This window comes from Gekko japonicus, unplaced genomic scaffold (genome assembly GCF_001447785.1).
Source record: "Gekko japonicus isolate JY-2015 unplaced genomic scaffold, Gekko_japonicus_V1.1 scaffold2718, whole genome shotgun sequence".
Taxonomy (NCBI): Eukaryota; Metazoa; Chordata; class Lepidosauria; order Squamata; family Gekkonidae; genus Gekko; species Gekko japonicus.
Genome location: NW_015168127.1, coordinates 76,335 through 92,035, shown reverse-complemented (window position 1 = coordinate 92,035; position 15,701 = coordinate 76,335). Strand labels below are relative to the sequence as shown.

Here is a 15,701-nt window from a genome sequence, read left to right as displayed (position 1 = left end):
CCAAAGCTCCGGGGCTGCATTTTGACTCGGGGCTTCGCCCGATTTCCTCCACAGTTTCGTGATCCTGGTTTTTTAGGATCATGAAACTGCGGAGGAAATCGGGCGAAGCCCCGAGTCAAATGCAGCCCCGCAGCCTCGGGTGTGAAATTGACATGTTTGTGTTGGGGCAAACGGCGCTGTGCTGCGAGGCAGCTCTAGTGAGAAATCGCCCACAGTGTCTGACTAGGATGTAGGAGGCACTGGTTTGAATCCCCACTTTGCCATGGAAGCTTTCTGGGTGACCTTGGGCCAGTCACACACTCATAGCCTAATTGACCTCACTCACAGAGTTGTTGTGAGGATAAAATGGAGAACGGGAGAACAATGTAAGTCACTTTGCGTCCTTATTGGGGAGAAAGACAGGTATAAATAAAGTTTAAATAAATATAGTGGAAATTGATGGATTTCCCACTAGTTTCCCCATCTTGTTATTGCTCCTTGAATATTTTGCTCCATTATTTTTATTCTTTCCACCAAGTAAACCTTATATTAATTGCCCATCTCTTACATCTACCTTTCTGTCATCCCTGTCTTCACTCTCCCTTTGAACGATAGGCCTAGTGCTCACAAACAGCAGTTTAAGTGGTAAACGTGAGTCTGGGATGTGCCACTTCAGGGAAAATTCACACTTTACAAAGTCCTTGTAGCCACCGTGTGTTCTTTTCCCAGATGTGTCAGAACTTCTTAGGTGTTCAGGGAAAGGAGGGGTTAAGTCTTTCTCCCTATATCACTTTCCAACTGGGAGCTGCTATTTGCCCAACTGCAGAAATGGACATGTAGCTTACTCGTACAGGTAAACTTCTCTAGTTTGGCATATAGTGGGCTCCCCTGGGGCCTTTTCAGGTTGGGAAAATGGCACAGAAAGGGGGCTTAAGTCCCCTCCTCCTGCACAACACAGTCCTGATCGGTGATTGAAAGCTGTTGCCACCCGACAGCAGAGTTCAAGTCCTCATCTGCAAGGGATATGAATGAATAATTGGCTTCTCTCCAAGGGTAGAATGGCCATTTAACTTAGAGGGAAGTTTCCTGGTAGGTCACTGCCCTAGAGGGCTTTTGTTGTTGTTCAGTCGCACAGTCGAGTCCGACTCTTTGCGACCCCATGGACCAGCTCCCGCCAGGCCCTCCTGTCTTCTGCCATCCTCTGAGGTTGGCTCAATTTCATGTTCGTTGCATCGATGATACTGTCTAACCATCTCATCCTTTGCCATCCCCGTCTTCTTTGACCTTCAATCTTTCTCGGCATCAGGGTCTTCTCCAGCGAGTGCTCCCTTCTCATTTGGTGGCCAAAGTATTTGAGCTTCAGTTTCATTATCTGGCCTTCCAGGGAACAGTCAGGGTTGATTTCTTTTAGGATTGACTGATTTGATCTTCTTGCAGTCCAAGGGACTCTCAAGTGTCTTCTCCAGCACCATAGTTCAAAAGAATCTATTCTTCGGCGCTCAGCCTTCCTTATAGTCCAACTCTCGCAGCCATACAGTACTACTAGGAATACCATTGCTTTGACCATGCGGACTTTTGTTGGCAGGGCTACTGGAGGCCAATCCCCATCAACTCTGCCAGTGGTAATCAATATCAGCTCACCGCATGTCTTCTCCTCTACCGCTGCCATGTTGTGGGATAAGGCAAAGGGTGAGACATTGTCCATTGACTGAGTGCAGTGGCACTTGAAGTTCTGGCTTGGAGCACCGCAGGGGTTGTTCAGCTGGGCTTGCTCCAGGGCCATTTTCACTTCCCAGTCCTCTCCTGCTTCTGTCTACTTGTTCGTGGGTGGTGGCTGCCTTATCCTCCAGCAGAATGTGGGATCGAATATAATTCTGTAAATCCCAATTGTGATTAAATCAGCTGGGTTTTTTGCATGAAATACCTGTAAACATACCGAACATCATGGGGAACAAAGAAAAAGAGGGGCTATACGTCCTCAGAAACAAATTTAAAAATGTGCCGATCCCATTTCAGCCATGCAAACAATAATTGTGTTATGAATTTATCATCTTTAAGTTTAGATTGCTAACATGGCTCTGGCCAGCAACAAAAACCTGAGCAGAGCAGTCAGGTGAGTTCATCATTACCTCCTGACTGCCAAGCATCCAAAAAGATTTCTTGACACACTGAAGCAGCAGCATTCAATTAAAATAGGTAAGACACTACTATGGGGATGTGGAATGGTATAGAATACCCCGATCCCGTCAGATCTCGGAAGCTAATCAGGATTGGTGTTTGGAAGGGAGATTGCCAAGGAAGGCTCTGCCGAGGAAGGCAATGGCAAACCACCTCTGCTTAATCACTTGCCTTTAAAAACCCCTTCTTCGGGTCTCCGTACGTCAGCTGCAACATGACGGCCCTTTACACACACATGCAACACTATGTTCCAGAATCCTTCAGCTTGAATGAGATGAGGTTTTAGTGTTTTCCACTGATCAGAAAATCGGAGTAGAACTTTAGATGGAAAAGATCAGTGAACCTGAACAGGCGCCGTGAATCAATTCAAATTAAAAGTCCATCTATTTTTGTGGGCAAGATTCACAAGTGAGTCAGTCTAGGCCTGATGCACGGACTAATTAAAAAGTTTTTTAAAGTGCTCTTCAGCCACCCCCAACACCCTCCCCTGACCTAAAAAATTATTAAACTGTACTAAAATTACTCCCTTGGAAAGAATGAAACTGCAACCTCAATCAATCAGCCATCTTTTAGTAAGTAGCAAGAGAGTATTATCCACTTGATAAGAGCTTAGAAATTTTCTGTAAGTGATCTTTGCCTCTAAATTCAAGTTGGAAGCAGCTTAAGAGCACTACAATCCACTGGTACAATCTCGTGCATAGGATTTTTTAAATAAACGGGAGCTGCATCCACAATTTCATCACATCTGAGGATGTGGACGACAGGATTCTTGGTAGTCCAAGACCTACCATCTGCTCGAATGACTCTTGCCCCTCCTGGTTGCTTAAATATGCAGGGGGTGGTGGCTGGCAGACTGGGTTTTGGAGAAAGGAACTGCCTCCCTGAGAGACAGGGGAGTCACTCCTGCCTTAAAGCAGGCAGTGGTGCATCCATTCCTAAAGAAACCTGCTCAGGACCCAAGAGGGTTGAATAACTACCACCTGGTCTCAAATGTACCATTCTTGAGCAAGATGACTGAACATGTGGCGGCTGGCCAACTTCAGAGATCCCTGAATCAAGTGGATTGTTTAGACCCATTCTAATCTGGTTTCAGGCCTAGTTATGGGACTGAAATGGCCATAGTTGTCCTGATAGATTATATGCACCGGGAGAGGGACAGGAGGAGTGTGATCCTGTTGATTCTCCAGGATCTCATGGCAGGTTTTGATACCATAGATCACGGTATCCTTCTGGATCACCTTTCAGGACTAGGAGGCACTGTTCAGTGGTGGTCCCAGCCCTAACGTGAGGGTAGGTTTCAGAGTGGGGTGCTGGGGGACTGCTACTCTGCCCCTTGGTCTTTGGCCTACAGGGTTCCCCAGGGTTTTGCCTTGTCTCCCATGCTTTTCAACATCTATGTAGAGCTGCTGGGAGAGGTCATCCAGGGTGGTGTTGAGTTGCCACCAATATGCAGATGACACTCAGCTCTGGCTTGCACTACTAGCAGATCCCAGGGAGGCTTTGAAAATTGGGAACAGCTGCCTGGATGCAGTTTTTGAATGGATGAGGGCTAACAAGCTGAAACTTAATCATGATGAAATAGAAGTGCCATTGGTGGGGGAAGGAAATGGGTTATCCCTTGTTCTGGATGGTGATGCACTCCCTCTAAAGGGGTAGGTTCATAGGTTGGGAGTGCTCCTGGACTTGGCCTCCTGTTAGAAAAACAGGTGGCCAGGGGTCAGCCAGCTGCAAACTCTTTCTGGGCAGAAAAAAAAAATCTTGCCAGGGGTAGCATGCCCTGGTAACATATAGATTTGATTACTGCAATGAGCTCTGTGTGGGACTGCCCTTGAAGACTGTCTGGAGACTGTCAGTTGGTACGGAATGCCGCTGAATGCTGACTGGAGAAAGGTCATAGGGACCATATGACTTTAGTCTTGTTCCACCCATACTGGCTTCCTATTTGTTTCCGGGCTCAATTCAAAGTACTTGTATTGACCTTTAAAGCCCTGTACAGCCTGGGACCAGAAGAAGAAGGAAGAAGAGGAAGACGAGGAAGAAGACGATGAGGAGGAGGAGATTGGATTTGTACCCTGCCCTTCACTATCTGAAGGAGTCTCAGAGCAGTTTACAATCCCTTTCCCTTGAGAGAACAGCTCTGAAAGAACTTATGACTGACCCAAGGTCACACCAGCAGCTGAAGAACTGTCTTCTCCTTTATGAAACTACCCATACATTCTGGACGTCTTTGGTGGCCTTACTTCAGTTGCAACTTGAGAAATGCTGACTGGAGAAAGGTCATAGGGACCATATGACGCTAGTCTTGTTCCACCCATACTGGCTTCCAATTTGTTTCCAGGCTCAATTCAAAGTACTTGTATTGACCTTTAAAGCCCTGTACAGCCTGGGACCAGAAGAAGAAGGAAGAAGAGGAAGACGAGGAGGAAGAAGACGATGAGGAGGAGGAGATTGGATTTGTACCCTGCCCTTCACTATCTGAAGGAGTCTCAGAGCAGTTTACAATCCCTTTCCCATCCCCTCCCCACACCCTGTGAGGTAGATGGGGCTGAGAGAGCTCTCTCAAAAACTGCCCTTGAGAGAACAGCTCTGAAAGAACTTATGACTGACCCAAGGTCACACCAGCAGCTGAAGAACTGTCTTCTCCTTTATGAAACTATCCATACATTCTGGACATCTTTGGAGGCCTTACTTCAGTTGCAACTTGAGAAAGGGCCTTCTTCGTTGTGGCACCAAAACTTTAGAACTCCCTCCCCAGGGAGATTTGTCTGTCTCCCTCTAGCGGTGTCTTTTGCTATCAGGTGAAGACTTTTTGTTTTGTCTGGCATACCTTCAATAGTGGTTACTGGCCCTCCTTCTGCTGTGTATGTATTTTTAGCTGAATTATTTTATAATTTTGAATGTATTTTTAATTGTTCAAGTGTTTTGATTTTATGCTTGCCACCCTGAGGACCCTGATTGGTGGAAAGGTGGTATAAACATATGGAATATCCACCGGCTGGGAATATATATGCTAAACATGTGCCCCAAATCCTGGACAAGAAAGTAAAAAGGAAGTTGTACACACTCTTAAGTATTTAGGATTGGGGTGTAAGAAAATACTGCTAATGGTTCTTCTGCTACGGTCATTGTTTGTTTCTTTCCTGAGACATGATGAACCCAGAAAAGCAGCGAACTGTGCTCAGAAGAGAAAAACAAATAATTATGTTCTGTCTAGTTATTTTAGCGGCTGCACAGTCCTAGTTCATTATTTATAAGCTTGATGTACCATGTTGTGCTTTTGCATTTTTCACTGACAACAGTGGAATGTGGTAAATTATTGCAGTACAGCCCATTAAGAAGGTATCGTGGAATGTCCCCCACATATGATTAGTGGGGTGGGGGGGGGAGCAAAGAACACTTTAGCAACTTACTTTGGTTCACACACCAAGTCTAGTCTGGCTCATTTGTGAATCTTGCACACACATTTTACTCATAATATGGGGAGGGGGGTGCTTAATGGGACTATTTGGAAATATTAACCCCTCTTTCTTAATTATTTTACCTATAAGTAAGTCCCTCTGATTTAAGCCAAACTAAGCCTGCTCCGCACATTTGTTCCAGTAGAGATGGGGTGGTAAAGTGATTCAGCTGGTGGTAGACTAGTCATATATATGAATATACTTCTAAAGAAAAGGGATGTGAAGGGAGCCTATACCGAAGACAAGAAATGGGAGGTGCTTTAAAAGGCAGTCCATAGAATCATAGAGATGGAAGGGACCTCTAGTTCAACCACCTGCACAATGCAGGAAATTCACAAATACCTCCCCGACCCCCCCCACACACACACCCAGTGACTCCCTGCTCCATGTACAGAAGATGGCAAAACTCCTCCAGGATCCCTAGCCAAACTGGCCTGGAGAAAAATGGCTTCCTGACCTCAAAGTGGCAATCAGCATTTCCCTGGGTGTGTAAGAAAGGGTCACAAGAACTAAGCACTGATGCAACCCTTCCTACCCTCCCTCTCATGATCTGCCTAAGTTCATAGAATCACTATTGCTGTCAGATGGCCATCTAGCCTGTGTTTAAAAAACCCCAAAGGAGAGCCCACCACCTTCTGAGGAAGCCTGTTCCACTGAGGAACTGCTCTAACTGTCAGAAAATTCTTCCCAATGTTTGGCTGAACACTCTTTTGATTTAATTTCACCCTGTTGGTTATGGTCCAACCTTCTGGGGCAACAGAAAACAACTCTGTACCATCCGTTATATGACAGCCCTTCAAGTACTTGAAGATGGTTATCATATCACCTCTCAGTCGTCTCCTCTCCAGGCTAAACATACCCAGCTCCTTCAGCCTTTCTTCACAGGACATGGTCTCCAGACTCCTCACCATCTTCATTGCCCTCCTCTGGACACGTTCCAGCTTGTCTATATCCTTCTTAAACTGTGGTGCCCAAAACTGAACTAGACTCCAGATGAGGACTAACCAGAGCAAAGTGATACCATCACTTAACGTGATCTCGACACTATACTTCTGTTGATACAGCCCAAAGTGGCATTTGCCTTTTTAGCTACCACATCACACTGTTGACTTATGTTCAGTGTATGGTCTACTAAGACCCCTAGATCCTTTTCGCACATACTACTGCTAAGACAAGTTTTCCCCGTCCTATAACTATGCATTTGATTGCTATTAGCAGCATACTAGTGGAGGAGATATCTTAAATGAACAACAGAGGAGAGCTCAAAAATTTTGGAACTGGGATTTTTCTGTGTAGTCCTGTGGTTTGGAAAAGGAATCTTATTTAAGAGCAGAAAATGTTTGGAAATTGAGAAAAGAACTGAGGCTCCACCATGCAGGTCAATTATTGTTGATTTTGTTGGAATAATTTTCCAGTAGCCTAGCAGAGTGCTTGAGGCTCACAACACAGCAGAGCTCATCTGGTCACTGTGTGGTGTCCCAAAGCAAAGTTACACCAAGTCTCTTTATATTTGTAAAACTAATAAAAAGTTCTTTGTTATATGGAACGCCATTTTAGACAGGATAGTAAAGAGATAGATTCTCTAATCTAACTAGATGGATGCAGGAGGCATGTCATGCTCTCATTGTGCCAAGATGGAGAAGACTAGCACACTGTGTGGTGAAGAAGGTGTTGAAGCTGGAAGGAAGGACGCTTTCCCAAAGAGTAGCAAGCTACACATCAGAGAGAAGGAACTGATGTTTAGTGTCCTAGCTTGTCTATCTCTCTGACTCTCTTGTAGTCTTGCTGTGTAGTCCGAGGCTAAGAGGCAGCACAAAGTCCTTCCTTTCCAACAGATTTCACCATAGAAGAGAGAAGGAGAAAAAAGGTGCCTAACTTGTTACTTCATTTGCATTTGCATCCAGTCGTCAGCTCCCCAACAAGAACCTTAAGGGTACGTCAAGACAGAACCATTTGCCTAAACTATATATATATATATGTTCTTCTGTGTTTCTCCTTTGGCCTTGAAAATGTAGGGCACTACCAGTGTAATCCTATGTACAATTTTCTGGGCTAAATCCATTAAAGTCAATGGGCTTTGACTGGACTAACTCTGCATAAGACTGTACAGCATACCATCAAGGTATAATGAGAATACTAGTCAAGATAACAGAGACTCTGACAGAAGACCTCCAGATTATATCATGCTGCAACATAAATTGGAAATTAGAAATAGACTAGAATGTCTCCCTGTGACCCACCAGTGGCTGGCTGCCGCTGATGGGATTTTGGATTATGTGCCCCGGTGAACGTACATTGAGGGGAGGTAGAAGTGGTGCCATATTGTCCAACCCGTCAGTTAAGATCTGCCTCACAAGCTCTGCTATCTGTAACCCCACCTTCATTAGTGAGGCTGGTGGCAATGAGACACAGGGCATTTTCAGTAGTGGCACTTCACTTGGAGAATGCCCTTACCTTTGAGGCTTGCCTAGTGCTTACATTTCTTTATTGTACGCACCTGGTCAAAATGCTTCTCTTCACCCAAGCTTTTAATTAAGGGGCTGTTTTTTTTTTAACACTATATTTTGTCTAGGAACTTATTTTAAGCCATCCATGATCTGTTTTTATGGTGTTATGTTTTTATGTTGGGCTGGGATTTTTAAAATGCTGGATTTTAATTAATATCTTTTAAATGTTTTGTTTTTATTATTTTTATTTTGTAAGCCACCCCAGGCAGGTTGGAGAGGTGATATTAAAATATTCTAAATAAGTAAACAAATAGAAGGAAATATTAATTATTTAACTAACCTACTGCATATTTCTTCTTCTCTTTACTATCTCAAAAACTAAAAAAAATCAACTTCAGCAATAAATTTGCAAACATCCGTATTCTAGGCCAGTTTTTACATCCCCATTTTCTTGAGAAACTCTTCCGATAGCAAAGATAATTGCCACACTATAGCCCTCCTCATAAGCTTTAGGGGTCAGTTCTGGGATTTTAAAAGAAGCAATAACAATCTCCTCAGAAATTTCAAAATGGCTTCAGCAACACTTCTAATATTAGTGTACTTCCAATTTTAGGCATTATGTTGTTATTGCAATTACAGTAAAGTTGCAAACAAGACCAACAGAACTCTAGTCAGGTCTTGAGAGACAAGCCATCCCAATTTTTATAGTTCTTCATTTGTTGGGCAAAACACTGAACAAAAAGACACATTAGAGAGTGACCAACATGTTGAATATAGTCATTGGATGTTATTTCCCCCACCTTCTTCATTCATGCAAAAGATCCAAATAATCAAACTCCATTAATCTGTCAAAGTCTTGACAGTGCCAAAAAAATGTAAATCATTTTTGAAGATATTGAGGATTTGTTTCTCTTAAGGTTCTGCTAGGTACTAGTATCATGTGCATAAAAGGAACGAAAAGACAGCCGATATAACCTACTTACAATGTGTTCACCAGGGCAAGAGTTGAACAAATTCTGGGGACCAGAGATCCTTAAGGGGACCACCGACCTGAGCACATTCTCACCATTCTGTTTCATGCTTAGTCCAGTGCACCTGAACAGCCCCTGTGACAGCAACAATTTGAAGGACTGGGAGAAACAACCGTAAGGATATATTTCTGTGTGCTTCGCTCCAATATCCAGCTTATGCCCATGATGACCCAGCCTAACTGCTCAATTAATAACTAATGAGGGAAAGGGGGTCACACTGAAGATGAGGGCAAAGCCCCCCCCCCAAGTACAAAAAAATATTGTCTATCGCAGGGGAGGCCAAACTGTGGCTCGGGAGCCACATGCGGCTCTTTCACACATTTTGTGTGGCTCCCGGCAGGGCAGCTGGGCCAGCGAAGGGGAGGCGTGCCTCCCCTCCCCGGTCGGTCTTCCCTTCCCCAGCCAGTTCTCCTTCCTGGGTAGGCTTGAGGCAGGGGGGAGCAGAGAAAGAAAGCAACTTTAAATGTGTTCTCAAGGCGCCCTTCCCCACCTACAAATATCGTTGGACAAATAAATACAATTATCAATATCTATTTTTACCCCTTTTGTTTTTATTTTTGGCAGTCTCATTTAATGTTAATAAAAAGCAAATCTGCATATTTTTCAATAAAAATGTATGTGTAATATTTGTTCACGGCATGCGGCTCTCAAACATCTGACGTTTATTCTATGTGGCTCTTACGTTAAGCAAGTTTGGCCACTCCTGGTTTATAGCCATTATTGTGAAGCAATTAAAGTCAGCCTAGGATCTGGAAGACCTAGGTTTCAATCTCCACACTGCCATGGAAGCTTGCACGGTGACCTTGGGCCAGTCACATACTCTCACCTTATCCTATCTCACAGGGTTGTTGTGAGGAGAAACTAGAGAAAAACAATGTAAGCCCCTGGCGAAAGAGGCAGGATATAAATGAGGTAAATAAATAATTAAACTAAAGTTCCCTTACTAGTTGGAATCCCCAAGGCATTTGAAAAACCTTCCTCATGGGGATTTTTATGATCAGACAGATGTAACTTCTTCCCATTCTATGGCAGAGTGGTGTCTCCTTGCATAGCTAACTACATCATGAAATTTCAGTTCCTTACTGCATGCAGTCCTAAACAGACCCATACCCTTCTAAGCTTATTGATTTTATTACATAAGAACATAAGAGAAGCCAATGTTGGATCAGGCCAATGGCCCATCCAGTACAACATTCTGTCACACAGTGGACAAAAATACCAGATGCCATTAGGAGGTCCATCAGTGGGGCCAGGACACTAGAAGCCCTCCCACTGTTGCCCCCACCACCACCAGGCACCAAGAATACAGAGCATCACTTACCCCAGACTGAGAGTTCCTATCTATACCTTGTGGCTCATAGCCACTGAGGGACCTCTGCTCCATATGCTTATCTAATTCCCTTTTGAAGTCGTCCATGCTTGTAGCCGCCACCACCTCCTGTGGCAGTGAACTTCAAGTTCAAGTTTATTTATACGGTCAAGCGACCAGCCAATATAAAACATTACCTAGAGGAATAATAATGTAAGATACACTATAAATACATAAAATTCAGATGGATATATAAAAGAACATTAAAACGAATACAGTATATCATTAAAACTATACAACACAATGCTAATTTGTCATCAACTTGCTATCTAATGTACAAGCTTCCTCTTTTTAAGGGCCAGGAAGCAAAATTTTGCCACCGCTAAAGCTTTCCTCTCTTTCCGGTCTTCCAGCAAAAAAATTAAAATCCTCAATTTCGCAAATTTCAACTGGACATCCAAGGGTTTAAATTTGGACAACAATGGGAAAATTAACAGCTGTCTCTCCCTAGCATAAAAATTACAATGTAACAGAATATGTGATACTGACTCTATATCAGAATTTGTACATGGGCAGCATCTTTGGGATATAGGCCAACGCAAAAACCTTCCTCATAACAGATTAGAGGGTAGGGCATCAAAACGTGCTCTGGAGAAAGCCCATCTATAGCCGCCGTATGTGATGTTAGAAAGATATGGAGCGGGAGCAAAACCTGTCCAGGATTTTAAGACTCCATATCTTGAGGGTAAGAGCGCTTCTTCTGTCTGAGCCTCTATATCTATTAGGCGTTGGGTTACCATAGATTTAGCTTTAATCAATCCTAGCTCCAACAGACTTGCAGTGAACTTCAAGTGTGTTAATTACTCTTTGGGTGAAGAAGTACTTCCTTTTATCTGTTCTAACCTGACTGCTCAGTAATTTCATGGAGTGCCCATGAGTTCTTGTATTGTGAGAAAGGGAGAAAAGTACTTCTTTCTCAACCCGCTCTATCCCATGCATAATCTTATAAACCTTGATCATGCCATCCCTCAGTCGTCGTTTCTCCAAGCTAAAGAGCCCCAAGCGTTTTAACCTTTCTTCATAGGGAAAGTGTTCCAACCCTTTATCATTCTAGTTGCCCTTTTCTGCACTTTCCCCAATGCTATAATATCCTTTGTGAGGTGTGGTGACCAGAACTGTACACAGTACTCCAAATGAGGTCGCACCATTGATTTATACAGGGGCATTATGATACTGGCTGATTTGTTTTCAATTCCCTTCCTAATAATCCCGAGCATAGCATTGGCCTTTTTTATTGTCGTCACACACTGTCTCAACATTTTCATTGAGTTATGGGGGCAGATTTTAATGAAAGGTTATTGGGTATCAATAACTCTGCTTAGGACCGCATGGTAACTCTGTTCTTAAGAACTCCTAGGCTCCTATATCTTCTGCAAGGTGTCTCTAGTGAGATAAATAGAATTGAAAAATAGAGCAGAAATTAGACAAAATTCCCAGATTAAAAACATTAAATATTAGCCATCAGTATAACCCCATCCTGCTACATTCAGATGTATCTTTAATATTGTTAACATCTTGCTGACTTCCTTATGAAAAGACGAAGTTGGTGCTTCCATTTAAACTAAGAAAATGTAATAAAATTTGCCTCTTGTGGCATTACGGAATATTTGCCACCTTGCTTGAGAAGGCCACTCCAAGCGGGAATTAGATATTTTATGCTCTCTTCCCTCAGCACAGTAGTGTGAAATTTTAAAGAACCAGAGTCCTTTTGAGGTGACTGTGGGGGCTGAAAACTTTGAGGAATGTCAGGGCTCTGCTGTTTTTACTGTTACCCATGAATTATACTAGTTCTACTTCAAGATTTTAACTGCCCTATGACAGTATTGGTATTGGTAGGCAACAACCATCTAAAATCTTGAAAATCTAAAGGATTCAATGCTATGTCGAAGACTGGAAGTAAGGCACATTGCCTTTTCTTATCTGAACAGCACAACCTGTGTTTGCACTTCTAAACAGCTACACCTGTTGATGATGGCTTCATGTCAGTTCTGGGGAAACCCAGGGGTGACATCACTGTTCTCCAGGAATCGCTGGAAACTCCATATTAAACCACAGCTCTAAGAGAGGCAAGCCATCTCTTCCGGGTTTCCTAGAAGTGATGTCACTCTGTTGCTGATGGCCACTCCCCCCCATGTCTCCACCACACCTAGTCACCCACTGGTTGCCAGGCTAGGCAACCCTAGTTATTCCTTGTAAGTCTATGGAAGTCGATGGGCTTCAAAGGGTGTAATGCTGTTCAGGATTGCGTTATCAGTTTCCCAGTTCCGTGTGTGTGTGTGTGCGTGTAAAGGGCTGTCAAGTCGCAGCTGACAAACCGTGACTTCACAGGGTTTTCAAGGTAAGAGACTTAGAGGTGGGCTGCCATTGCCCTCCTCTGCATAGCAACCCTGGAACTCCTTGGTGGTCTCCAGTGTTCCCTCTAAGCTGAGCTAGTGTGAGCTAGCTCACAGTTTTATAGCCTCTGGTTCACACATTTTTGTCTTCGCACAGGAAGGAGGGCTCCAGAGAAAACTAATTTATGCAGTAGCCAAATCACTCGCTCACAACTTTCATGCCAGTCGCTCACAAAGTAGAATTTTTGCTCACAGGACTCCACAGCTTAGAGGGAACTTTGGTGGTCTCCCATCCAATTACTAACCAAAGCCAACCCTGCTTAGCTTCTGAGCCAACCAGGTCAGAGTTCTCCATTCCCTAAGAGGCAGTAAGTTCCAAAGTAAGTTTTTTCCTTGTTTAGTTTCCCTCCCCCCTCATGTGGAAAGAATTCTGGAGACATGCATCTTGAATAAATGTTTCTTTACACATTTATATGTTGGGCAGATAGGAAGCAGGCCTTAATGCCTCAAATGGCACCAGTCCCCAAACATCAATATATTAAAAAACTGGAACTAGAAGGCCATCACAGGAACTGTGTTTGGAGCAAAAAATGGTGCTGAAGTAACAGGTGTATTACTAAGAACTGCAAACTTTACACAAAGTTTATAAAAATAATACATGATGGCTTTAGAACTGGTTTGTGCAACAGAAGGGGGATGCTGCTCTCTAAGGAGTAAAGTCCACACAAGGCTTTTTGCTTTAGGAAGGACTGGATGTCCTCGATTGTTATCTAAGGTAAGACAGACAGAGATCCTGCGAGCACATCATGCCCTCCTGGAGGTTAAACAAAAAAGCAGGAAGAAGAGTTTGCTGGATGGAAGTCCCTGAGAGTAGCAGTCTGGATCAACAGAGACAGCAGAAGAATGAACAACAGGAAGGATACAAAGGAAGCTGACCTATCTACCTTACGAGCTGTACTTTCCCCCGTGGAGCACTGGTGCGCGTGGCATAAAGGGGCATTAAAGAGTCCTTCGCTTCTAACTAATTGATAGATCGGGAGCTGCATGCTGCTTTGCAGCCTGGCAACTAAAAATGAATCCTAATTAATGCATTAATGCATTAATGCAAAATACCTGTTTGCTAGGAATATGAGCTCGGGGGAGGAAAACAGGTAGCTTCACATATGACCAGGTAAAGCGAGTCAAAGACAAAGGAAATGAAGCAGCTGGCAAGAAGCAGCCTTGGGGAATCTATGGACTAACACACTGAATAAGGATTCAGGAACCAAAGTCATCTTTGTCAAATGCAGGTTACATTCAGCATGGCAGAATTAGAGGAGAGTTAGAATCATAGAGTTGGAAGGAACCTCCAGGGTCATCTAGTCCAACCCCCTGCACAATGCAGGAAATTCACAAATACCTCCCCCCCCACACACACACACCCCAGTGACCAGTGTTCCATGCCCAGATGACAAAAAAACCTCCAGGATCTCCAGCCAAACTGACCCCAAAGTGGTGATCAGCATTTCCCTGGGCGTGTAAGAAAGGGCCACAAGAACTAAGCACTGAGGCAACCCTTCCTGCCCTCCCTTTCATGATCTGCCTAAGTTCACATAATCAGCATTGCTGTCAGAGGCTAGATGCCTCCATCTGATTGCTGTCAGAGGCTAGATGCCTCTGTTTGAAAACCTCCAAAGAAGGAGAGCCCACCACCTTCTGAGGAAGCCTGTTCCACTGAGGAACTGCTCTGTCAGGAAGGTCTTTCTAATGTTTAGCCGGATGTTTAGTTGAGGCCAGAAAGGCCAGTTTTCTTTGACACAGGTGTATTATGTTACTTCACAGAGCACAGGTGAAAACCAGATATAGTCAGAATAGGGAATGATCAGTAGCAGTCAGTGTCAAGCACTTCATGAATTTATTTATTTATTGTATTAATTCAATTTATACCCCGCCCTCCCTGCCAAGGCAGGTTCAGGGCAGATTAAGATAACAGCATATAGAGCCTTATTGGGAGGGACAATTACTATAGTATCTACCATGAGCTAGCAACTCCTTATTGAGCCCAAACTTGATAGCATCAGATCAGTGTATCAATTCCAAAACAGCAGCTTCACATATGCAGTGTCAGTGTACCAGTGTTGAGGAAGTTGGTAGTAAACACAACAGACAGAATCTGGGGTGAAAACAGACAGCATGCTGTTTTTATAAGGAAGAGGCTGAAAAAGATCAGCGTGAATTTCACATTTAAAAGCATACAATTTTCCTCTGGCTGTGTCTTCTGGCAGTTACAGAAATCTGAGGCTGCTGTTCTTTGAGTGGGCCCAGATATTTAGAAAAAGCTGTTTATCAATTCTGTAAACTTCTGGGGAAGAGAGAACATTTCTGGATGTTGGAATGAAATGAAATGTCATGGAAGACCAATTACTGAAGGCATGACGGTTATTCCGTTAAAGAAATCAGGCACACAAACATATTGCTAAAGGCACATTACACTACCCATGTTTGACTGGGTCTTCACACAAGTGTAAACAAAACGGAACAGATGGTCCTGCCAATTGTCATGTACAAGTGCACATGTTTTGTGCATGGTTTTACTTGTACTCTTTGAAAGGAAACAGTTTTCTGTGTTCAGCTATCAAGAAATGGGAAAGTGAATGGCAACCATTTAAAAACATTTTTCTCCTGACTGTATTTTCTTCTGGTTTTTCTTCTTCTTTCCTAGTTTTTCTCTTGTGAATTGCCACACCACTTTCTGTGTTGTTTTGGTTACTCTGAGTGGAAGGATACATCGATCAAAATTGTTCTGCATATATTAAGACATTTTACTGTTATTTTGACAGTGTACGAAGGCTAGAGAAAAGATAATAAAAGCTTAATCTTTGCCTTTGAATAGCAAACAACAAATGCATTTTAAAATTTCTAATTGA

At 43.4% G+C, this 15,701-nt stretch overlaps 1 protein-coding gene across 1 annotated transcript in view; it reads left to right on the top strand.

Annotated features, from left to right (window-relative positions):
- The first annotated feature begins 2,051 nt into the window (after positions 1-2,051).
- Positions 2,052-15,701, top strand: part of LOC107113553 (phosducin-like protein 2) — a 74,589-nt gene continuing 60,939 nt past the window's right edge. Inside the window, exons 1-2 of the mRNA XM_015414903.1 lie at positions 2,052-2,092; positions 9,148-9,207. Coding sequence (XP_015270389.1) covers positions 2,052-2,092; positions 9,148-9,207 — 101 coding nt within the window. The remainder of the gene's footprint in view (positions 2,093-9,147; positions 9,208-15,701) is intronic.